Below are 26636 nucleotides of genomic sequence, written 5' to 3'. Positions count from 1 at the left end.
GGCATAGCCAAAAAGGATATTCTGCATATTCCTGCAAGGCTGTTTCTGGTAGTACTATCAAATATATATTTTTAAAATAAATTACATATTTTATTTCCATCCCATAACATAGGAAAAGCAATTTGATTAATGATATTATGGGAGAGAAGCTCTTGGTGGAGAAGAGTGGAATATTTTATCCAAAGAAAATTAAGCTAAAGTAACAGTATTCCTTTGATTTTAGTCAGCATGAGTCCTTCAATAATTGTCCTGTCCTGTGGAACAGGTTTTGAACTTTAACATTGACTTTTGAAAGTGTCAAAGCTTATGCACTGGTTAACATCTCTGTCAACAGAAGGTAGAGCTACACAGTGACTTTGTACAATGTGTGTGTGCACTTCTGTGGTGTAGTTTGCTTTAAAAAATTATTACCTCTGGATTTTACTAACACTAAATGCATTCATGGTTGTGCTACACATAGTTTTTATAAAATCGTCTTACATTACTGTATGCTCCCTTCCACAGATGGCATAGCATAGAGAAACAAACCGTTTGTCCATTCTAGGTATATATATAATAATGCTTGATTTTTCTACACATGGAGAAATAATAATTTGACATTTTATGTGTTTTCATGATCTTAAGAAAAAAGTCTTTGAGGATTTCTATTTCAAATATCTTAAGTGCTGTAATGGGAACAAAGAGCATCTTGTTTCAAAAGTAATTTCCGTTACCTTTGCCATCACTGTCTTTATGCACCTGGTTGCATTATTAAAATTTTGCTAAATCTACTCCTTTGTATTTGGGCAACTTCATAAAAAGGAAAAACATCTTGTAGATAGAAAAGGATATGAGGGTGAAGCAGATACTTCATGTAAAATACACACTATTTGCATTCCAAACCTACTTTTTTTCCCCCTGCATGATTTTCACCATCTCTAGTGAAATTGCCTTTTTTTCACTTTCTTTTCCTCTTAAAGAATGATGCTTGTTGTTTATAGATTATATATGTCTGTCACATTTCAGTAATAAATATAACTACAGTGCTAGTAATTTCTGATTAACACAAAAGCAGATTTGTTTCAGGGTAAATACAGTGTACTTTTTCCACCTGTGTTGGGCTTTTTTAGAGTTCAGAATCACAGGATGGTTGAGTTTGGAAAGGAGCTCTAGAGGTCACCTGGTCCAATCCTTCTGCTCAACCAGGGGTCCTGTAAAATGGGTTGCTCAGGGCCATGTCCTTTGTGTCTCCCCCTGCGCCTGTGCTCTCCCCATGGTTTAATTTTCAGCATGGAAGGAGGTATGTCACTGTTAATAACAAAAGCTGTCTTCTGAATCTCTCCAAGTGTGGAGACTCCACAACCCCTCTGTGCCAAAGCTCGGTTACGGTAAAAAAGTTCATTCCTGGTGTTCAGACAGGACCCTGCTGTGTTTCAGTTTGTTCCTACCACCTCTGGTCTTGTCACTGGGCACCACTGAAAAGAGCATGGCTCTGTCCTTTATGCACCCTCCCTTCAGGTATTTCTTTACATTGGAGAGATCTCCCTAAGCCTTTTCTTCAGGCTGAACAGTCCCAGCTCTCTCAGCCTCTCATGAGAGGTGCTCCAGTCCCTTAATCATCTTTGTGGCCTTCATGGGACTCTATCCAGGATGTCAGTCTCTCTTGTACTGAGGAACCCAGAATTGGACACAGTTTTCCAGGTTTGGTGTCACCAGCGCTGATCACCTCCCTCCACCTACTGGCAACACTTTTCTTAATGCCCTTTACGCCTCTTTGCTGCAAGGGCAGATGATTGGCTCATGGACAAATCAGCGTCTACCAGGACCCCCCCCCCCCCAGGTCCTTTTCTGCAAAGCTGCTTTGCTTTTCTCCAAAGCTGCTTAACCCTTAGAATATAGAATATGTAAATTGAAGCCAGTTGCTAATTTAATGTGGTTATAACTTTGATGTAAGTATAGGCAATATAATTAAGTTTCACATTATTTTGAAAAGAACACAGAGCTATTTCTATTCTGCTTGTCCATTGTGAGGCGCTGACTTCAGTAGGAGCTGAGGCCACTGCAGAGCACATCAAAAGATCAACACCCTTATTGTGTAAATTTTGGTTTATAAATTTAAAATTGTTAACTTGTAAACTTTTTTCCCCTCGAGTTATGTCATAATAGCATCTGAAGTGGATTTCCTAATAAATAAGGCTTTATGCCAGGAAAACATTAATAGAGCTCACACTGCAAAAATAAGATTAGACTGGTGAATTTAGGCTTCCTTCCAATAAATTAGTTGAATACTGAGCTGATGCCTTGGCCAGTTTTTAAAGAATGATTTTGTAGTTTCTTTTGGCATCGTAGCATAAAGCCACTTTGAGGGGAACTTGGTCGTTTTAATTTCTTAAAGATGTTCAGTAACGTGGTTGCAGATTGACCCCAGCTGCTTTTAGTCTGTGACTTTATTTATGTCAAAAATAACCTAAGTGTGTGCTTGTGTTTATGCACTCCTTCACATCTATTTGCTCATATGTATATGTATTTTAAGAGATTTAATGTGGCTTCACTTATTCAGCAGTAAATTAATATACATTGCAATGCTAATGAGACCACAAAGTTGTCATGTGCCTCAATACTCAACAGTAATTTTGTGCTCATGTTTATTTATTGAAGGGGATTAAGTAGAATTGTAGAGTATCTTTTAAAAATTGATACTGTTAATCTTAAGAGCACTAACCCTTCTGCTATTTACCAAGGTAGGGTTGTTTTGAAAACCAGCAAACTAGTGTAGGTTTTCTGTTTTGTTTGTTCAAAAGCTTTTCTTAAATAATAAGATTGGAAAAAGGAAAAGCAAATATAATAGACTTTTCTGATAAGAACTGAGTTTTTTTAGTAAACATTCTCACAGTATTGCCGACAACAGTTTTATTTTGGAAGAAAGGGATCCAGCTAACTGAAATTGTGACATAAAAACCATGGATATTCATGACCTTGCTTAAAATTAGGAAGCTGTACTTAGCTAAATGTTTGTTCAGCCAATTTTCATATAAATCTGTGGTGCTTTTTAAATGCATTTTCTCTTAATCTGTGAAATCTGTTCATTGCTTATAAATGCTATGTGGGAAAAGTATTAAATAAGTACATATTTCTCTAGTATTGCATTAATTATTTATCTATGTCCATAAAACCCAGTCTTTTATAAGATAAGTTGTTCCCAAAGAACATAAGTAAAGGTTTTATAATCTATCCGTAGGTTATTGGAGTGCCATGGGATTAGCCTTGAAACTCTCAGTGAATTTGTGGGTGGAAGGAGGGACAGTAACATAACTGTGCTTTACTTTATGCACACATCAGTGATGCTGTTCGCATATTAAGTCTTCTGCCAGTTAAGGCATAAGTCCCCACTGTGTTTTCTAGAAGCCTGAGTGCATGTGTCTGAGCAGCACAGAATTCTCAATGTTTTAACGTAGGTCAAGAAAATATTCTGAGTAATAAATAACAGTTAATTGTTTTGTACTATGAGAGTTTTTTTGCTAGTGTTCTCTGGTATTACAAAAATGTGCACATTTAATGAGATCAATTTTGTTTTCGTTCATCTTACGTAATGAAATTGAAAACATAAATATTACTTGATAAACAGAAATATAAAATGTACAAAACCAGAAACAGTGAGAAATGTTTCGGCAGTTCGAATAGTTACTCCATTTCAGAAGGAACAGTTTCTAACTGTATTATTCCTGAAGAAGAGAGCAAAGTAATTATACTGTAAGCACAAAACCCACTGTCCTTGTTTCTTGCAGGTACAAGATTGATTACAGCTAACTTGTTGTTATAAAGCTCTCCTTTGCTGTCTTAGATGAAGAGCAGATCTTTCTCAAAGGTATTGACTTACTTTTGAAAGACACTGAGTTATATAAATACCAGTGTGTAGAAAGATCCTCTTACATTTTTCAGAATGCCAGCAGCAAAGAAGTTAAGCATTACATGAATGGAAAGAAAAGTGAACAGAAGAAACATCGTAGCTTGGTCTTTGTAATATTACCACAAATATTACTGCTTTTCATAATATTACCGCACATATAAGTAAACCACAGAAATTACAGAAAGGAAGCCTCAATCAGATTTCCTTTATAGTAACTTTGTAATACTTATGTTTTTGCAGGGGAAGTCCATTTGACTCCAGAGGACTTTGCCAGAGCTCAAAAATATTGCAAATACGCTGGCAGTGCTTTGCAATATGAAGATGTGAGCACTGCTGTACAGAATCTACAGAAGGCCCTGAAGTTACTGATTACTGGCAAAGAATGAAGCCTTTATCCAACAGATTTATGGCTTTTGCCTAAAGAACTAACAGCTTATTACTGTACCTGTTAGGGGAGTGGAGTTATACAGAAGTTATCAGTCCCATCACCATGACAGTGAAATTACTGTTTCAGTGTCAGGTTAGCAATTAATGGTGCAGTAGGTAACTCTCTTTTCATTTTACAAACTGTGGAGCTAGAAATATATGAATGCAGTGGCTTGATAATAAGCAAAATGCTAAAGAAAGTACTGTGAACACTGCTCAAGAGTTAGAATTAATCTTGCAATATCTAGATTATTGGAATGGGAAAAAGCTGAAAATGTAAAAAAACTTGAGGATGAGAATGTTCTATTAAAATTCGTGCTCTGATTTTATTATTTCAAACAGTTATTTAATAATAGCTTTAAAATGGTAGGTTAGATTAGTGTTTTCCTCTGGAAATGAGAGCATGTGGGAAGGACTTTTTGCTATACATATGTTATTTGGGTATTATCTAAGACATAAGTCAAAGCTGAGGGAGACTTGAGAACATTTGTATTTAATTTTAAAACATGATGGTAAAAACATCTTTTGATACTTCAGAGAGAGTTATTATCATGGTGTTCCAAACCGAATCCCCACAACTGTTGGGACTGCTAAATGTATTCTTGTTATTGGTTCTTGCTCCTTTTGTGTGAATACTTAAAATTTTATACATGTATGGGTAATTAAGAAAAAGTACTAATATTTATCAGAGATGATCTTGAAACTGGAGGCAGAGATTCTAAACCACCTGAACTTTTAGGGAGATTTACTTTGTAGCTGTTCCATCTTTTAAGAAGCTAAAATAAAGGCATGTTCTTCAGCCATTAAAGCAGTGTAAGTTCATCTCTGGTATTAGTGTCATAGAGCTTCTTATTTCTGGCTAATATTCTTCCTGTCTGCTTTGTTCTGGAGACCTTTTGGACTTGGGATTTAATTAAAACATCTTGGAAACCAAATTTGGAGTCTTTCTGAGGTCTGCACTTGCAATTATAGAGCTCTTGATTGTTAAAAATCTATCTATGCTGTTTAAAAGAAAGAATAAGTAGTCTTTTAAATGGTGTGACATAATAATTGGGTACACCATAGTGCATGTCTGATTTATGTAATAATGACATATTATCTGATCTTTCTTTCAAAGCTGCTGGATCAAATCCATGTATTTGTAACTGCACTATTTTGCAGTGACTAAAGTCTGATAGTCAAATTAAAAAGATGAGGAAAAAATCAAACATAAGCATACATACTCTTAAGAGTGTAGAGGTTTTGACAGCAGGTTTGAAAAAAGTAGTATGAAATTTGTAAATGTATGCTTAAGCTTTTTCGTTGACTGAGCTTTAATAGAAAATGTCTGGTATTGTTTGTGTTGGTTTCTGACATGGGACAGCATGCTAATCTGGACAGGGATTTGGGTTGGATTTTAATTGTTTGGGGAAATTTAGAGCAGTCTGAAACTTTTTTGACAATAATACTGTACAGACGTGGGCAATAAGCCTGTGTTTTGTATGGTGCTTCATGCAAGATAGATCAGTCAGTTCAGTATCAAGCTGAATTACTGTAAATTATTCCATGTATAGTGGTGTTACACTGTGATTGGAAGAGCTGCTTTTCAGTTGAAATAAGCATACAGAACATTGATCCATGTAGAATTATATATATATATATATCATTGCTTTAAGAAAAAGTCAGAAGTTGCTTTCATTTGGGGATCATACCAGTATTTGCTAATAGCAGCTTCAGTCCCCACCACTTGAAGAGGAAAGTCAGTTTTTCTGTTTCTATTTATAAAAGAATTCTATTAATTAAAAGAACCTTGAAGCTTTTGTATTACATGGAAAAATAAGCAAGCTATGGTATAATACTGTATTATTTGAGGCTTTTCAATTAAAATTAATATTTTACTGGTGGTCAAATGATATGAAATGGAAGTACGTAACTAAGTTGCAAACAAATGTTTACATATTTCTTAAAGTGTCTAAAAGATAGTCTGTTGCCATCACTGTGTTGAACCTCTAGATTCCTCTGGGAAACGAGGGTATCATCAGCGAAAAAGCAGTAAGAATGAAAAAGCGTAAAGCAGTTTTTTGAGTCATCATTTACAAATGTATAACCTCGTCTTGCCTGGAAAAAACTAAAATAAGTGTAATAATAAGTGAAAATGCTAGCACAGAAGGTTAGAATTTGTCAGAAAAGCTATCAGGACATTTTTTCTACACATAAATTAATGTTTTGAAGATCTAGCATATAAAATTCTCATGAATTCTGGAATATTAAACATATAAAACATATTCTAATACTGATCTTCAGACCACAGTACCTGAATTAGCATACTGAGTTTAATTTTGCATTAAATTATTTTGCTCTGAGCATTTACTTTTTAATTAAGAATTTTTGTAACAGCCCATCAAACCATGCTTGAAGCCATATTTCTAAGCTGCTAACGTTTGATGCAACAGACTGAGTATTTATCATCCTGATAAAGCTGATGTCTTAAGTAAGTTATAGCAAAATGCTTCCATTCCAATAAATATAGCCTCTGGAACAGCTTTCAGTGTGGCAAGTAGCCCCAAAGTACAAACCAGTGTTGCGGAACAGTTAAAAAAGTGTACACATTTGAGAATGTCAGGAAAATATATGTAGATAGCCTGTAATTATTCCAAATTAGAGTTTGTGGTAGGCACAGGAATTTATGGCCCCATTGTTAAATATTGTGTGAGCTTTTAAGTGTTGACTGATTCATTTTACAGCCGCTCTGAGTGATGAAGTATCAAGCCATAGCTCCTCTTAAACCAATTCCCAACACGCACAAGTACAGTATTAAATAAGTGAGAGTGCAGTTTTTGTTGTGTGCTACAGTCAACAGCTCTCTTCTTCACTATGATTGCCACCTACATCCTTGTTGGTTTTTCTCCTTTGGATTGTGAGTTTTCAATCTTCTCAGTCTTGCTTAAGAAAGGAGAAAGAAGTGTTTTCTGTCAGATATTCTACATTCTGGTTTGCTACTTATGTGAGCTAAAATTTTAGTTAAGCTAAAATTCTGTTCAATGTTTGATACTTAAAAGGCTTTTGGTATTACTTAATATTTGGCAGTTCTTTGTATTTTCACCTCTCTGCAGGGAAAGTTCCATTTTGTACTTTAGAATTCCTGCAAAAGTCTTTGAAAAGTGTGTTGCAGAAGCTGGTCGTAGTTTATGAACTGGTGGAGATATTTTTCAAATGTGCACTAATTGGATTTACTAATACTAGAGGTGTCCTTTTCAAATTGTTGCAGTCATTTTATGGAACTTTTAATGATGTCCTTTGTAAATGAATTTTCAGAAGTATAGACTTTAAATATGATCATATTACAGAATGTGATTGTAATTTTAGTATTTGCAGCTACATGAGAAATGAACAACAGAGAAACTATCTGAAGGAAGTAGAAGTAGGGGGTGGTGTGTGGGGAGACACATGTCTGTGCATTTTTAATATAATGCATGTAAATTCAATGGTGGGCTGTAACAATGCCTTCCAAAAAACGTAAGTAGTGCCTTGTTTACAAGTATTGGTAAAATGTCAGATACAGATAAATAGCTACTGTTGACAAATGTTGTTCCTAATGCTAAATTTTTAAAGTACTAGTATAGTGCCAAAAGTTAGCTTTTATTTGTGCAGTATTGAAATGAATGATCTTTGATTTTCTCCTTTTTCTTGTCAACATTAAAATAGGAGCTAGTTACAAAAAGAATAAGAACACAGACTGAGAGGAAGTTAGTTGTACGAAAGATCAGAGATAGTTTCTGTTACTGTAAAGTCTTCATGATAATGTCATGATTGAGATTGGAAAGTGCCCTTGCTTATAATTACTGCTTTCTTTTAAAATGTCCTGTGTTGTGTGTGGTTTATAGAATTAGAGCCTGAGCCTGGATATCTGGATTAGGAGAACCAAAATGTTGATTCCAAGTTTGTAAACCACTTGTGCATCCTGATACTGACAGGAACTTCCTCACAGTCACCTCAGAGTACCTGTTTTTTGGTGCTGGAATTTTAACGAAGTTTGTTGGGAAAAGAAGCAGTTCTTTTTTCTTACTGCTTCACCAACTTTTAGTGTACAGCTGTAGCAACAAGAGAACGAGAGAAAACATGAATTTACCTTAGATATTTCACTGTCAGCAAGAAAAGACTATTATGTTGCCAGCAGAGCTCTTTTTGGCTTACGGGAGTATTGGAACAGTCAGATCTTAGAGATTCTTCTCTACGTAATATATGCCTACAGAATGTAATGCCCTCAATGATCTCAGAATAGGAACATGGTAAATAAGAACATTGAAAACAAACAAAGAGTGGAAACATGTGCCAGGAGAGAAATCACATTCTCCACAGAATGGTAAGGAGGTACGAAATGATTGCAGAAAAAGTAGAATGCCCACATGGAATGGGAGCAGGGCAGTGACTGGTTAACTCAGGTTAGAGTTGTTGGCCGATTTCTCCAGAACTTTGAAAGAGATGAGAAAGAAGCTTAACCTTAAGGCACAAGATTGCAGGAAGACAACAAAAAACCTCAAACACTTCTTTACTGCAAACTGGGGGAAATGTGAGTTACAGCGCAGAAGAAAGTTGGGAGAGTCTAGCTTTAAAGGAAAGAAAAAAAATAACAAGTAGATAGCATCTGAAAATGGAGAGGATTGGATCCTGTCATCCTTGGAACCTTTGTATTCATTAAAAATGTTACGGTTTTCGAAGACTTGGGAGACTGCATAGGTAATTGCATGATATTTGCAGAGAACTAGAGAGATTTCATGTTTGTCCTTAAAATGCTTTCTCCTGATTTTGTGCTTTGCTTGTTCTGATTTACCTCCCCTTTTTCATTGTCTGTATTTAATCTCTGCTGTTCCTATAGCTGGAGAGAAGGTTGTTGTTGTGGAATACAATGCTAAGTATGAGTGATAGCACACATACTTAGGCATTCTCGGGTAATTTGGGTAGATTAACAGGTCTGCGTTTTACCTGGTGTGTGTGCTATGGAGAAAAATGTAGTGATTGTACTTCCCTACTAGGTTCAGAGGCTCTTTGGCAGCAGTATGACTACAATATTTAAAGAAGAATTTGTGGGAATAAACTCGGAGCCCAGTTGGAAACCAACAAACATATCTAGAAGTTTGGAGACCTCCAGCTAAGCAGTTGGTGAAACTCATATTTTCCTTGCCTCAGTTAACCCATCTCTAAAATGAGCTTAGGTTTAACACACCTTAAATAGTCAGGATTTTTGTAATCAAGGCAAGGGTTGATTTTTGGTCCCAAATAAATAGTTTTTAGAGAGGTAGAGAAGGCATTAATATGTGATGAGAAGATGTATAATAAGAAGAATTAAAAAAAAAAATGATAGGAAAATTTAGCAGATAATGGTCAGGGATGAGAACATCTGCAATACAGAGACGCTGTAGATTTAAATCATGAAAAGCAGTTTGTACACAGTAGTATCTAATGCAGATCTTAAAATGTTGAGTTAGTGGTTTACAGCAGAGCAACAAATAAAGCAATTGGGGGGGGGGGGAGGAGAGGAAGAAAGCTGTCATCAACTTCAAACCTGTTAGTTTAACAACAAGATTAAGCAAAAGCTTACTTAAGATTTTGAACAAAAGACTTGAAGTTCAGAGACAGACATAATACCATATAGTATGTTTTCTCTAAGCCCTTTTGTTATGCCCCTCACCCTGGGTGGTTTGTGAGACTTCAGTTTTAGAAAGTGAATGCAGTGAATTTAATTTACCTAGAAAAAAGTAATGCTTGACATAAGGCTCTAAAATACTTTGGTGGAAATAGATTAACATGAGAATTTAATGATGGATTAAAGCTGGAGGAGAAGGAGATCGCAGTAAGTTCTAAATTATTTTTGGGATGGAAGTGGAGTGAGATCAGCCTACAAATAAATCGTGTTTCATGTATCAGAGATTTAGGTGACAGTCACCATCTAGGTCACATGTGATTTGTGCATCAGATGAAGGTATTGCAAATACTGCAGAGAACTGGGAAAAATTCCGTGACTTTGACTGAAGGACTAGAGTGAAACTTAAAAGCACAAAGTCATTCACTTGGGTTCTATCAGGAGAATGTTTTTTAATGAAAATTAGGATTCTGGAAGGTGAAATAATTCTCATCAGCCTCACCTAGTTCAGTGGGCTAATGTGAAATTAGGATGCATTGGGTGAGATTGTTTCAGTACAGAGGGTAAGTACACTGTCAGTACTGGGTTTGATTCTCATTGTTGATCAAAGATACGTACTTGTAAGAGATGCAAAGAAGGGCTACTGAGGTGATGAAAATCTTGCCTATTGAAAAAAGGTCTAGTTACAGATGGCTTTCTTGAAGCATTAGGGGAAAAAATGTTGTTTTAAGACCTCTTGATAAATTTTATGGATTGGATTGCAAGATTGAAGTGATTCTAGAGTTAAATTTTCAGTTTGTCAGTGAGCTTTTGGGAAGGTTTTTCTGGCTTCTGCCAGCTTTTGAGTAATGGTCGATATCCCAAAATACCTGGAAATGTTACTTGTAAATAAAGGTATGGCAGGACCTGAGACATTGTGATGACTAGATTTTTCCTAATGACGCAGCATTTTGTCTTTATTAGGTCTAATGTTTGTTATGATGCATAGTAAGTATTCTGTGAATAATAGTGAGTGCGGGGCAGAACCAAGATTTTTATGCACTGTATGAAATCAGTACCTAGCGTGTGTCTACTTGTGACTGTGGAGGAATATCTAAATATAGTTTGCATGTTTCTGAATACAGACACATTTTAAACTTGCAATATGAAAAGCTTATCAAAGTTCTAGATGTATAGCATACTACCAAGATATGGCACTGCTCAAAGTAGAAGCTGTTATCTCATGGTGTGATTGCAGCTTTGCAGGAACTAGCCATACTGAACCCCTTGTAAGATGTTGTAAAAAACAGCAAATATTTCTTTTGTGCTGAAGGTAGTAAAGCGTATCGGCGAAGTCTTGGGAAAAATACTTTATTCAGTGTAGACATTAAATCTGTATTTGTAAAACAGGCATGCAGGTACTCTGCATGCACTTAGGCTCAGCAGCCCTCTGATAATAGAAACTTTACACACATCTGGCCTTTATCCTACACTTAATTGCCTGAGTAACTTCATCCATGTGAATGGTCCTATTGAGGGAGTAAGAGTGCTCATGTACGTAAGTGCTTGCTGTGTTTGGGTAGAAAGCTTTCCTTGTTGTTCAGTAAAATACAGCTAGAACAATGGCAGTGGTTTAATGGATCCAAGTGTGGTATGCTGCTAGTTCTCCATTGTGGAGGGTCTAATCTCATAATACTTATACTGACAGATTTTTAGATGGAAGTCTTTTTTCCATTTATGTTTTCTGTTGGGAAATGCTGAAGTTTTTATTTGCACTTTATACAAAATAATAATGATAAATCTTACCTAATGTAATTGCACTAGACATGCAGAAAAGGACAGTACACCTTTGAAGGCTCTGTCAGTGTCTTTTATGGTGCAAATACATCTAAACACAGCTAAGAATTTTTTATTCTCAGCAACACATGCAGGAACATGATCAGGTGCCACAGTACAGGCTCTGCCATGTATACTGAAGGTGATCCTGAAAAAGGGCTTTTGTTCACTCTCCGCCACCTACCTAAATTAGAACATTCAGCTATCCTTCGAAGAGAGCATTGTGAGCCCTGCTGAGCTTTCTTCCTTTAACCACACAGCTTTAGATGACATATTTCTCCCACAGACTCCTTGGAGTACTTAGTGGTCGACCCTGTTGAAGCTCAAGTGAGATACAAACAGCATAAAATGTGAAGGTTTCTTCATACGGCCACTTCTCATAGTAACTGTGTAATGTTTGTTGGTACTGTTCACTCAGTTTTCTGTGAAGTAATCTGTGGATGTTTCTGCCCAAATATGTCTGGTTTACAGACCCATGTGTATCTGCTCAAATCACTAAGCTCTCTGAACCTAAGCATGTTGAAGTATGCTGAACACGCTGCTACTGCATTCTAGCACCTGCGGTTTCTTCAGTTTCTGAAGGTGGAAATGCCTGTCAAGATTACTGAAATCTAAGCCCTAGTTCCACAGTTCTTCTATCAGTTCTTCTAGTTCTTCTGTCACAGTTCATCATCACTTCTTTTTTGCCTTGGTTCACACAGCTCCAGTGTTAGATGAAAAATAAGATTACTGGCTACAAACATTTTCTGTCAATGCCTAATGCTCTATTAGTCTTCTATCTAGAAATTTCTTGATCTTCAGTCAACTTCCTTGTATTTTTTAGTCCGCAGCTATGCAAAATGTAAGGACTTGAGAGCTCCCAAGAGAAAACATCTGTTTAGGCCTCCCAACTTAAAAGCTCTTTCACATTCAAGCCTTTAGAAAAAGGAAATGGAAAACACAGGGTGGGAACCTTTTTTCCAGGCAATGTTTTTAGAGACTGAAGAGGCTTTCTCTTTGTAGGACACTCTAGAGAGGACGTGAGATTACCACCCATTTTTCTGAAATTCTTTGTCCATTAAGACTTTGATTTAAGGTAATTTCTTGAGGTTTTGGCAAGCAAGTGGCGGATATTGAATCAGTCTACATCTTACTAGGTTTATCCATCATCCCTCCAAAACAAAGATCTTGCTGACTGGCACTTACTAGGTGATTAAGTTCAAAATGCTTGACATTACACTGAAATGCCTAGGAACTCCGACAAAATACATCTTAGAGGGAGTTAGTTTTATTTAACTAACCTTTTTCATACAAATTGTTAAGATACCTTTTCATCGCTAAAATGACCATAGCAGATACTGTTGATGAAGTTACAATGTAACTTACAAAGTTAATGCACATGCAAAATACAAAATAATAGAAATTCGTATTTATCCTTCTTTCCAGATATGCTCTGGTCAATGCCCAGTAAAAAGACTTTATTTGGAAAGCACATCTCACACAAAAATTTCCACATGGAAGTTGATGGAAGATAGGAAAAAACAACCCAGACTCCAAAATAAAATGTTGAAGATGAACTGTCTACATCTTTACTGCATTGGGAGGTCTGGGGGACATGTATGCTAATTTCTTCATCCAGTACTGTAAATATCTATTTTTATTCTATGGGGACACCATAACAAGATTAATACATTCTTGTGAGTGTAAAAGAAATCAAAGTTTTTAATGGCAATTAGTATTAGTCTCTGGAAAAATATAATTGAATCCAGACGTTTTATCTATTTGCAGTCTCAAAATAAAATGTCAGTCTAGATGTGGAAGAGGAAACTTCCCCAGCAAAATTCACTCATCCTTCAAGTAATTTTTGTTAGTGGATTACTCTAGATTCATTTGATTGTCTGGAGTGTGAGAGATTTGTACAGACATCTTCTATCCAGAGATTTTACTAAGTAAAGTTCTCAACTAACTGCTGTTGTACTTAAAATTAGAGACAAAGTAAATGTTTGGGAAGCATTGATACTAATTTGTATTTTGCCTCGTAGACATTTAAACATACTCCAAACTTGGGAAGGGTAGCTTTAAAAGATTGCATAGCATATCTTTTTTTAGCTGATATTTCATTTAATGCTACACTTGACACCAAATGGAGCTTCGTAACTTGTGTTACTGCATTCACAAACAAGCCATAATGCTTCATGATCACACTAAACGCTGGCATCTGTTGTAAGCATTCAGCTTTGTTGAATGCAGATAGATTTCTTCAGTAGTTCCTTTCCCTGGCAACACAAATTTTGATCAGTGTCATCAAAATAGTCAGGGAGAGAAGAAGATTACCTGGTCAGATTCTACATGAAAATAGAGCGAATAAAATTTAGTGTGTGAACATTGGTTTCCATCTTAGTAATGTCTGATTCTGTAATATGTAATTTAGTGTCTGGATAGCAAGTTTTCTAGGAGGAGAAATCTAGAGTCATAGAGATCTTTCACTAAAAAGATGAAATTAGCACTTTCCTGGGGACAGAATCAGAACCTTCAATAAGTATGTCAAATTCTCTGCAGAGGAGATTATGCAATATGAATGTGTGCAAGAAAAAGTGCTCTTTTTATGCTGTTTGCCTCTTTCTGACCGCTTTCAATTACCGTTTCATGCGTTTAGCCAGCTTGCTGGTTCTTGGAGTTGCTGTGAGTCATGAACAAATCACATAAACAGTTTCAAAGAAACACGAGTTGCACCTCTGCAGTGTGGCAACAATAATGGCAGGTACCTCAGACCTGTCAGTAGCTTTTTTTTTCCTCAAAGTTATGTTGTAAAAATTACGTGACTTGCTGACAAGGTGAATGTTGCTGAAGTTTAGTGTGAGGTGTCCCTGCCCATGGCAGGGGGGTTGGAACTAGATGATCTTAAGGTCCTTTCCAACCAACCCTAACTGTTCTATGATTCTGCGAAGTGAATGGCTTGCTTTGTTTATGGGGATGAGATGGAGCATGCTTATACATATGCATGCTGTTTTACACATTGATGCAAGCATGATTCTCATGGATCCATATAATTGTTACAGGAACAGTAGGTTCTTGGAGAAGGGACAGATACTCTTTGGCGACATGTGATTGTAGAGTGTGTAAAGAAGTGAGGGAAACTTCCAGAGAAGGAAGGAAAGTAATAAATTGAGGATGCAAGAAAACTTACATCTAGGTTGCCCTAAGTGGAAACAAAGATAATTAAAGAAGAAAAATACTCCAAATAATCAGTTCAGATCTTTAGGGCTTAATTTGTTCTGAAGATTTTAGCTGCTAAACTGTGCTTCTGAAGTTTTTTAACACCAGTTCAAAGTTTATACAGCCTAAATATCACCAATGGCTATTGTGATTTTGTCCATTTGCTTTGTGTTATTCGGGTCTGGTATCTATGGTATAAAAAGATGTATACATTATGGAGATTTTTCTCTGTCACATTTATTCAGATATGTTGCTTTCTACCTGCACAGTCTTTGCCACTTCTGATATTTGCTTGGGAATGGAATTTGTAATTACTGTCTGGCTACCTACAGTCTGAGCACACCTGGAGAGTGCAGTTTTCTGTCTGTGCCATGACCTTGTTGGCATGCTATAGAATTGCCTTATGCTTTTTTTTCCCAGCATACAGGTTTCCGCAACTTGTTTTTGTTCTAGATCTGCTTTCATGTAAAAAGCAGCTTAGCTCTGGATGGCGGGGACTCACTTATTTCTGTGTCTTGCCAGCTCCTAGAGGTCAGCACACTAACCAAAGGGGATTTTTTTTCTTTTTCTCTCCTTACAGTATTTTACTTGTGCATCTTATACCAGATAAGCAATTTGTTAAAATGGAAGGAGAAAATTGCATCACTTTGTATGATTTTTTTTTTTATATAGTCTTACTCCAAATAGTGCTTTTTCAGTTGTTATTTCCATTATAATAGTGTATTATATCTTAACAGGATACATCTTTGTTTATTTTCTCTAATTACAGTATTGGATGTGAGACTTGACTTTTGCCAAGTAAAAATCTGCCAAAATAACAATCCAGTGAACCAAGACTAGTTTAGAGGAAAAAGGCACGAGTCAGTATTTTGCAGTGCACACTCCATTTTGATCAAGTTTTCTTTGTCCTTTGGAAGATTCTTGGATTACAAAACCTTAGGGTACAAACCCAGATGAACCAAGGAGGGAGAGTTCAAAGCAGGCCACCATGTCAAACAGAATCCCTTTCATGACTACCTGTCATTACCCTGCATAATTGCTGCCAGTTTTCTACATGGGGTTTCATCTATTCAACAGGTGTGCTGTTTTATTTTCCCTTTAGTTCTGACTAATTTCTTTCAAATAGGAGTGCCATTTTGAAAACAAAATAAGATTTGAGTATGTATTAATTTTGTGTCGGATGCTGCCCTGATGGGTATTCTAGAGCAGTACTTCTGACCACAGTACCATGCATTGTGAAATAAGCAGGATGCAAGCATGCCAATGTTTTACAAAGCACCATTCTTCTTTTTAAAATGGAAGTGTATTTACGTGTTGAAGTATATCCAGTGTTAATTAGACAACAAAGCAATAACCAGCTCTTTACAGACTGGTTAGACTTCCTACTGTTGCCTATTTGGAGTCAATAATTATTGTCTACTGCATCCTTGGCAAAACTAGGAACCATGCAAAGATGATCAGACAGAGCTTTGACTGGATATGAACTTCTAAAGGAAGAGCTATGCATTTTTATATTTATCTTTGATTACTTTATGAATAATCCTAACATGGGAGTAGCACCAAAGGGGAAAAAATAACAAAGAAAAATGTACCAAAACCAAACCTAGACTTTACTTTCAGTGATGGATTTATATTTCTTAACTCCATTTAGAATTTTAATTTTTATTTAGTTTTACTAGTAAATTCTTATGAGTCCCATTGAACTAGTGGCCCTTCATCTATTAAGCATGTTGTCTGTTTTCTATAGCACAAGCAATAGAAGCAATAAAAGTCTAGGAAAAGTTACTATTGAGGGAACCAAAATCATAAAAGGCTCAGCAGTCAAGTGCTTCTTATTTCAGCTGATACAATTTATTAATCATAAAACGTATTCATGATAACTATTTCTAATATATCTTAGAAATATATCTAATATGTACTAGAATATATATCGCTAGATATATATTCTAATATATTTTACTGTCTTCCCAAACTTGCCACTGGTATACAAGAAATTAAATGAATCCATCTCCAGAGAAGAGATACCACCACTGTGGCTGTTCCCTGGTCATCCATAAGGAATGTAGGTGTTGGAGAGGTTCTGACAGCCCCAACCGCTGTCTCTGCTTTTCTGCAAAGGCAGCCGGCAGGGTAAAAGCTATTTGTAAGTTTTTAAAAAACAATCCTGAAACACACAATGCGAATGTGCTGTTGCAGGCAGTGTTTCAGCACAAATTCTGGTTTTTAGAGCTATGTTTCCTTAGAATTCCTTGGAATTCCATGCTTGCTGGAGGAGCGCTGGTGCAGGTATGAGAGGGGCTATGGCTGGAGCAGAGACTGTCACATACTACTCAGACCGTTCTCTCTTGTGTTTAACCAGACTTATGGCTTTAATGGAGCAGTGACTGTGCCCATTTTAGTTGTCTGGTTGGAGCTGGTGGCATCCAGCACTGTGATAAATTACTCCAGTAAATGATCTAATCTGCCTTCTCCGTTTCAATTCCATCCTCCAGTGTTTTTCTGCTTTTTTTCCTGTAGTTCTGCTAAACTTCAAGAAACATTTATGTTCTAATATATATTTTGTGTAAATGCAGGACCTTTGATCCTGAGTGAGCTAATGCAATAATTTAGTATGGGGTTGAATGGAATTTATGGCACACTGTCACTAATCAAGAATTAAAGTTTTGGGTTTGACACTGTTCCTGTTTCCATCTCTTCGTATACTCAGGTGGACAGAGTTAATAATTTTGTGTATGACAATATGATATAGTATAGAATAAAACTTTAGCATCATCATATCCTGTTCTAAAATGCCCATAACCTTTACATTTCATTGATGTGTACTATTGAAGGCTTCTTTGTTTTCAAAATACCAGACAGATTCCAGTTCAGTTTAAATTACTTATCAGCCCAGGTGGAGAGTTGCTTCAAGCAGCAATTTCCCTGCTGTTCTCAGAACCAGGTAAAGAAGCTTCAGGTATGTGTGGTCTACAAGAAGTACAGTTGTAACTGTAGGAAGTTTGGGGAAAGTAATGTATTTTTAGACTCTAGTGTCTTCATAGTTACTAATCCAACATTGTCTATTCCAAAGGCAGCCTCTTAGTTTGATATTAATAATTCCTCATCTCGGTGATAGTTTTGAAGACATGGATAGATTTCTGTAGATAAATTATTTGCGTAGTTGAAAACCAAGTAGTATTCTCTGGCATCTGTCTTCAGTTATTTGACTAGAACTGATGATGATGATGTCTGACATCAAAAACTCGCATGATTGTGTGGAGAAGAAAAAAAATAAATCAACTAAGTACATGTGAATCTGATCCTTAAAGTATTTCTCTGTAGATGACTTGAAGTAGATGAATGGTTCTGTTTCTACACACACATTTTCCCTGCTTAATGTCTAATATAATAGCACTATCATTTATGAAAAATGATTAGCTGAGTACCTGTCATGTGAATTTAAATCCTGTTTCCTTGCTGCTTATCAGAAAGCTTGAGGCCATACGCCATTTCTGGTGTTTTGTTCCCAGAGGGGACAAAGGTGCTATAGCTGCAGCAAATGTAAACCTGGCAGACACTGGAGACGAGGGGGAAGGAAGTACGTTAAGTGCTTAAAGTTGGGTAGTGTAAATATCAATTTCCCACTCCCCACACTGTTGAAATCCTGAATATTTAGACCAACTGATAAAGACAAGAGGGAGCTCTTTATTTCCATGTGCAAAGCAAGGACACATTTTTAAAGACTGTTCAAGTGTGGAGCATTATTGCAGCAAAAGTAGCTGTATCTAAGTTGTCTTAAATACTGCAAACAGTAAAATCGTGGCAGCTTGAATTTCAGTGTTGTTGGTTAACCTTCCTCGACTAAGGTTAGGAGTGCTAGTATAGCAACCGAAGCCTGGGTTGGGCTGCTTTGCTGCCATCAGTGTTGTGGATGGTTGCAACAAGTGGTTTATGGTGCTTTCTGGACCTGGGTTTATTAAAATACTGGTATCAGTATTTTACTGTTGAAGTGGTCAGATTATGCTTAAATCATTAAATTGGACTGTTAGGTTCCCCTGAATGGTGAAGTAACAGTGTCTTCAATTACTCCTATTAAGCATTTTGGTGATGTCCTTTACTGGGAACAAGCTTACTTTAGGACTAGTATTTCTAATGCATTAAATCTGCATTTTACACTAGTGCAGAAACTTTAGTCTCTGATCATGCTCTAATTTTTACCCTCAGCTCAAAATGCCTTTGAAGATCTTTTTGCTGCTATACAATAACTGTTCAATTTTGAAGCTGATGTGCACTGAAACATCTTTGAAGCCGTACTAAATCCAGTTTTATTTGCTCATATGTTTTCAGTCTCTCAAAGGGAACATGAAAGCTGCTACTAACAGATCAGACATAGGGAAAGATTTGGCATCAGCTATACTTAAGTAGAATATCCCTGTAACAGAAATGGAAAAAGTGTTTCCTTTTTATATTTAGTTACTATTAAAGTTTTCACATTAATTGCCTACACGTCAGATAACGTACTTTTAAAAGAACTGTGTCTTGAGGAAAGAAGAGACTTTCATACTTCAATACCAGTGCAAAACTTGTGCTAAAGCAGTAATCATAATAAATGTAATTATTTTATAGATATACTGCAGCTAAATGCAGTTTTTAAGCACAATGCAGTCAAAATTTCACACAAATTCACTGAAGCCAAGTGAGCCATTGTAGCAAAATTGATGCAACATAGTCCCATGACAAACTGTAGTATGTTTTCCTCACTAACTTATGGTTTGCATCTCTATATGCAGGTAGAAAAGGTTATCCACCAAAGCTAACTTTATCCTAGGGAGATGAACTTTCCTAAAGTACATTTCTAATTTTCAGTTCCAGGTAATAGTATGTTTGCTGTCAAGCAGTTAAGATTCTGGAAACTTTGCTGAAGCTGTTTCCAGTCTGCAGCATGTACCCAAATACCTTTTAGGTGTAGAATGTAGTTGATTCTAGTGCAAAAGAATTTAAAGGTGTTTTTAAGGGAGAAAACATGACTTGTAATTTTAATTTCACTGTTGCCTTAAGAAGTAAGGAAGATAGTAGATAAAAAAAATTGAAGGAAGTGCCTACATTTCTGCTCGGTGTGGTAGTTCTCAGCTGTACTTACGTTAAGGCTGTTTAAAGACGTGCTTTACTTTCCAGTGGAGCCTGGTTTTCTTAGTTGCACAGTTTTGCAACTAAGCCTTTATTTGCTGTCCTTTGAACTAAAGTTGAATTTAACTGGCTTTTCTGGACTGCAGCCTGCTCTTTGTAACTAATATATTAGTATTATAATTATTAGTGCTAGAGAAGATAAATATGTCAGTTTTCAGGGGATATTAATAAAGGCAGTAAACATAAATGCTTTCATTAACGGCAGTACTCTGACATGAAAGATTTATAAACAATAACTGGAATTAGTAAACCAAGCATGAAAAATAAGTCCTTCCCTAAAACTGACTCTAGGCTGCTCCTTAAGTCTTTTCCTGTTGTGGGACTGCCTGTTTGTATCTGTTTAATAAAATCTTGGTGCTGAGGTCTGTAACAATTATAGCCTTGTTAATGACAGACAATAGCAAAGCTTTCTCTTTCATTATCCTCATTTTATGTCGTTTCCCAGACTGTAATAGTGTGTCTCTGTTGTCCTGGCTCCGTTTTCTATTGAATATGTGCTACATCACACCTGGTAATTCTGTAAGTGATTTGGGTATTTTAGATAGTATTTGTAATAGCTTTCAGTGACACCTTAGGGCTGGATCTGTATGATTTCTGTTTTGGCAGAACTATATAAGGAGTTACATCAATACAATGCATTTTGGGAGCAACAATATGCTTTTTTCCTACCATAGTTTAGTCTTCCCTGCAGATGGATGTAAATTACTTCTTATTATCGGGTCACTGCTAGGGTATGATTGCACCAGTTGTCTCAGTTGATGAAATGCAACAATCTCTCTGTGCAGAAAAGACCTATATCCTTATATATATATATATATATATATATATATATATATATATATATATATTTTTTATTTTTAGTGAGTGTTCTTTACCTCTGGAATTACCCTCTTTTGAAATGCTTTGAGTTTTGTCTGATTTATCTAGCAGATATAAAGACCTCTTTAGAGTCATTTGCTTCTAGTTTGTGTTTTGAGTATGCCAGTATAGGTAGAAGGTCTTGTTGGGGTGTTCAGTATGCTCACAGGAATAGGTGCACACAGATCCACCGCAAAAGTTCTGTCTGTCTTGAGATCCCATCTTAGAGTCCAACAGCCAAAATATTAAAGGCCTTACAGAACTTTCAGTAGAAGTGGCAGGATTACCACATGCAGTTAAAAACCCACAACTAATGTGTTACAAAGGCACTTTTTAGAGAGAAAGATTAAGGGATATGACTTCCAGCTGAAGGAGGTACTCAGATTCAGTATCAGAAGGAGAGGTATGCTTAAGATGTAAGCCCTGTCACAGCCCTTGCCTGATGACAGCACAGCAGCAGATGTTAGCCAGGGAGATGGATGAAATACCATGGAGGATGGGATAGGATCTTGCTTGGAAACTAATGAGCTGGTGCTGTGCTAAGGCTAAAACAATCGGGTATGATCATGAGAGGACAATTCAGAAAACCATTCAGATTCTTGGGAGCAGTATGGGGAGGGTGGGGGGAAGAAGTCAGAAGAGCCCAGTCTGGTCTGCGCATTACTTTTTTTAAGGAATAACTTTACTGAAGGCTGAGACTTTGTTCGCCGTAAGCAATAAGCATTAGGAGGGCAGACAAAAAGGGAGATTGTCCAGATGGAAAGAGCATTTGTACCTTGAGTTCTGACACTGTGTAGTAGGGAATGGAGACCAAAGGATGACTGCCAAAGCCACTGAGATGGATGCGTTATTAATTGTCTTCATAAACATATTGTTGGCTTATTATTACACTTTCCAAAAATGAAAGCTGGAGTCCTTCTCTTCTTCAAATTTTCTTTATTTGATGCCGGTATCACTTTCAGAGAAAGGAAATACAGCAGCTGTGTGTGGTCTGTTTCCATCCACTGCTTGCTGTGATTGAATTAATTGTGGTCTATTCTCTTTTTTAGTAATTCTGGAAAGAGTAGAAGTGGATGACAAACTAACAAATATTATTAATGTTCATCGCAGCCATTACAGAAAGGTTTCCTTTCACTCATTTGATGGCCATTTGAGGGAAGTGTAGTCACTTTATTTCTGTGCATACAGCATAAACCACCCTCAACTACTGAAAGGGTCATCTGAAGAAATACTGACAGTCTTTTGACTATCAACAAAACTGACATGCAAAATGGGAGATTATTTTATAATATCTTCTTGTGGAGTTAAAGGAACGCTGTGACTTCAAGAACAAACTGTTGGAGTTTACCTCAATCTCCCCTTGTAGATGGACAACATTGTGCTCTGCATTTTTCTCAGTATGGTTGTGCATTATGTAATAAGGGTGTACATGTAAAACTTGTGAATCATTGGTTTACAGCACTCTGATTAGATTAAATCTAAAATAAGTGCTTGCAAAAAACTACTTAAAGCTTATAACTGGGTATGCAAAGAGTTATATCAAGTTCTGTAGTAAAGACTTTATTCCTTTCACATCTCACCATATTTTATTTAAAATGCCATAGCAGTTAAAAAGGCTTCTTGTTATTTTGAGAAATAACCAATAAACATGATATTGCCTGCTGCATAATAGGAATCTGTTTATTTATATATAAATATATGTAAATATAAATGTAATTGGCTTTTCATGAAAATAAGTCTCAGTTTGCAGGGAAACTGAACATATTTATCAATGACAATCACACAGTTAACAAAATCAGCAGTGAGTTAGCCCCACCTGGAATTTCTATCTAATAGTGTTAGTTAAAGTCACAGTAGTACCCAAAGCTTTTTGAAAAACACTTAGACTTACTTTGAAATAAGGAGGAACATTCTTGCATGTGAGAAGTAGCTACAGCCTGACATGACACAGTAATAGTAAAGGGAGAGCTACAGTAACAGAGAAGAAATTATTTACAATAGCTTATAAATACCAGAAAGGGACTCCAAAACTGTTGCAGAGAAAACTGTGTCAATATGATTTTATTTGTTGCCAATTAACAAACTTGCAATAATTGATTTAGAAAAAGAAAACATAAACAATAGAACAAACACCTTTTCTCCCCTTTTCCTAGGCACAGCTTCAATCAAATATCAGTCATAGAATCATAGAATCATAGAATAGTTACGGATGGAAAGGACCTTAAGACCATCAAGTTCCAAACCCCCTGCCATGGGCAGGGACACCTCACACTAAACCATGTCACCCAAGGCTCTGTCCAGCCTGGCCTTGAACACCGCCAGGGATGGAGCATTCACAACCTCCCTGAGCAACCCATTCCAGTGCCTCACCACCCTCACAGTAAAGAATTTCTTCCTTATATCCAATCTAAACTTCCCCTGTTTAAGTTTGAACCCGTTACCCCTTGTTCTGTCACTACAGTCCCTAATGAAGAGTCCATCCCAAGCATCCCTATAGGCCCCCTTCAGATACTGGAAGGCTGCTATGAGGTCTCCACGCAGCCTTCTCCTCTCCAGGCTGAACAGCCCCAACTTCCTCAGCCTGTCTTCATACAGGAGGTGCTCCAGTCCCCTGATCATCCTCGTGGCCCTCCTCTGGACTTGTTCCAACAGTTCCATGTCCTTTTTATGTTGAGGACACCAGAACTGCACACAATACTCCAGGTGAGGTCTCACAAGAGCAGAGTAGAGGGGCAGGATCACCTCCTGTGACCTGCTGGTCATGCTCCTTTTGATGCAGCCCAGGATACGGTTGGCTTTCTGGGCTGCAAGCGCACACTGCAGCCAGCTCATGTTCATTATCAGTTATAAAATGAATTACAAAATCGACACTGCTTCCACAGACCAAATATCCATTAGCATTATGAGAAAATTTGTATTTTAATGGCACAAAACTTTTCTCTTGGTGTTAGCTTATTTGGTTTTCTTCTGTGTTTCTGTTGAGAATAGCCCCAGAGCTATTTTCAGTTTTACATACATGAATATTCCCATAATGGCTCAGACATCTTCCCCACTTCTACAGAGGTTAATTCAGTCTTCTCTAAGAACAGCCCACAGATTAGTTAAATTCTGCTTAGTTACCTTTCTTTCATCTTTCTGGTTCCAGCTTGTCTGTCTGTTAACAGGTCTAATTCCAGAGTCTGAAGATGCAGTGAGGCAGGCTGGGATTGAGGGAGTGTGAAGAAAAAGAGATGTAGGTAAAAAGCTGTGGTCTGAAAAAATAACAGCACAGGACCTTATTTGCTTTATGAGTACAACAGGGAGGAAAGCAGACTGGAAAGAGTATTCAAGGTTGGTATGCTCTCATATTGTTCTTAGGGAACAGTGCTGTTAGCTGGGGTGTGGTGGAGGCTGTAGGGCTGGGGTCTTCACAGCACAGTGAGGGTCAGGAGAGGAAGAGACTTTTGTGAAGGGGAGGGCAGTATGTGGGTTGGAGGGAAGACTATACTGTAGGTACCAAAAATTTTCTCAGGTGGCTATTTTCCAGTGTTAGCGTATCAACACCATGGGGAGCCAGTTCAGCATCCTTAAAAGTAGATGGCAATTTTGAAAGTTTAGTGCATCATGGCTGTGAGAGGAATGACTAAAAGACTGCATTTGCCATGGTTTAAGCAGCTTGAAATACGAGCAGAAATACATGGATAAACCTTCAGATAAGGGAACATCAATTTTTGGTTACAGTGTTACCCTCACTTGGATTCTGGATCTTAACTTTTGTCTTGGTGACTGTAGTCAGTGGGCCCTGCAAGACTTGTTTTTCTTGCATCAGTAATTTAAATGAATAATTCTAGCATAAGATAGGGCAAAAATAATAAATTAGAATATATTTTCATATGTAGAGACACAAGTGGGTTCTTAGCTCCCTTTATTAATGTAATATTTTACTTGAGCAATACACATATTAGCAAGCTAATTGGTTTTCCCTGTTATTTTCTGAAGAGGGCGTTCTTTTTCAGCATGCATCTACAAGTTCTCAGCTTCTTTCAGTCCCCATGCAGATAATAAATTAATTAGTTATTGGTCAACATCTATATATCTGTGTGTAAGTATATAGGATATATATGAATATATTTTGATGATGGCACACAACGTTTTCTCTAAAGAGGTAGTCTTTAGACTAACTGCTCACACTGTCCTGCTGTTTCTTTTGCAAAGCAAGTAAAAAACACATGGTGGGTTGCCAAGAAACTATTAACTCAAGGCAAAATAAAACCTCAGGCATTTTGAACTACTGTGCCTTTACAGGAAAAACCTATTCCATGCTAAAAGAGACCCAAATAAGAGGACCTACAATCTCAACAAGGCTTATTCTTATACCTGTTTCATCAGCTAACAAAAGTAGGATATAAAATATTGCATCCAACTTGCCTGAAACAACATTTGCATCATTAACTAAAATTACACTGAATTTGGCTCTATGATCTAGTTATCAAGGCGACTTTTTTAGGCATGCCATGGTGAGGCAACCCTAGCTATTTTCCTGCTAAATTTGGGCTTCAGGGTGTGGTGAATGAGTTACAGTCAAGGGATTTTTTTAATTGTGCTTCCCAACTGCTTTTATGCAATTCACACACACACACAAAAAAAAAGTTAGTGGGAAGCTTGGTTTAACTTTGTATTTTCTGAAGAAGAAAGCCTCAAGGGCCACATTTTTTTTTTTCAGAAGTTTAAACAATAATGTGTAAATTGCATGTATTTGCACTGCTGACACTGGGAAAGATAAATGTGCTTTCTTGCTCAGACTAGGACAAATGCTTTCCTCTGTGCTGGAAGTTCACAGTCTTTATGAACTGGTTTCCCTACACCGGCCTTTGTTCAAACCTGGTTTTCTGGTAAAACATCCATTTGTTATATCTTAAAAACACCAGTGTGCCACAATGAACTTCGTACAGTGCTCCCATTTGTTGCTTTTGTCTGCATGTCTGCTTGAGCAGAAAGTGCTTGAAGCCAGGAACAATGATTAATCCATTGATGTTCTAAGGTATACAATGTTTAAGCACTTGCAGTGCCTTTAATATATGTCCATCTTTTAATATATGTCCGTCTCATGAAAATAAATCAATGTATTTAATTCTAGTCTAGTATATAAATTATTTATTGTCAAGGCGTTTTCCTTTGTAATAATTTTTAAATCTAATGTAATTCAGAAGGCATTAGCAACTAATTTACAAATATGAAAGCCAATGGAATATTAAGAGAAATGCTACTTAATATATATGGGAATTTATGCTATGTCCCCACACAAAAATCAGCTTTTAGAAGGATGTCTTACTATAATCTCAGTAGAAAGAGATAAATAAAAGGGATATTCCTTGGCTCTTAATAGTCCCAAATTTGTTAAAAGGAAGGGGTAATGTATGTGTTGTATCAAAGAAGTTATCCGAGAATCAATCACCAGGCTATTTTCAAACAAGTATGAAATACATGCTAACAGGGAATGGAATTCTCTAGTGTACATTCTGACATTTAACTTGAAACCTTGAATTGCCCATGGGTTCCAACACCATTGACTGTTTTCCTAGATCATACCTTCCTGCATTTTGTTTGCTATCACTGTTAGTAAAGACATTTTAAAACACATTGGTTTCTCATGAATGGACTCACATTCTGTTGAAGATTTGACAGCAAAAG

At 36.7% G+C, this 26636-nt stretch overlaps 1 protein-coding gene across 5 annotated transcripts in view; it reads left to right on the top strand.

The window, feature by feature from the left end:
• VTA1 (vesicle trafficking 1) overlaps window positions 1–4720 on the top strand; it is a 36500-nt gene extending 31780 nt beyond the window's left edge. For 4 of the 5 annotated variants that reach the window (XM_057407175.1, XM_057407178.1, XM_057407185.1 and 1 more), the window contains exon 8: window positions 4127–4720. In XM_057407175.1, coding sequence (XP_057263158.1) covers window positions 4127–4272 — 146 coding nt within the window. In that variant the 3' untranslated portion in view covers window positions 4273–4720. Of the gene's footprint in view, window positions 1–3764; window positions 3845–4126 lie in introns of all 5 variants that reach the window. The other variant, XM_057407196.1, reaches the window with a different exon arrangement.
• Window positions 4721–26636: the final 21916 nt, after the last annotated feature.

This window comes from Pezoporus wallicus, unplaced genomic scaffold (genome assembly GCF_028554395.1).
Source record: "Pezoporus wallicus isolate ANWC-B61680 ecotype Strahan unplaced genomic scaffold, APGP_CSIRO_Pwel_v1 contig_3817, whole genome shotgun sequence".
Taxonomy (NCBI): Eukaryota; Metazoa; Chordata; class Aves; order Psittaciformes; family Psittacidae; genus Pezoporus; species Pezoporus wallicus.
Note: the sequence above shows the minus strand (reverse complement) of the source record. Positions and strands in the feature narration are given on the sequence as shown.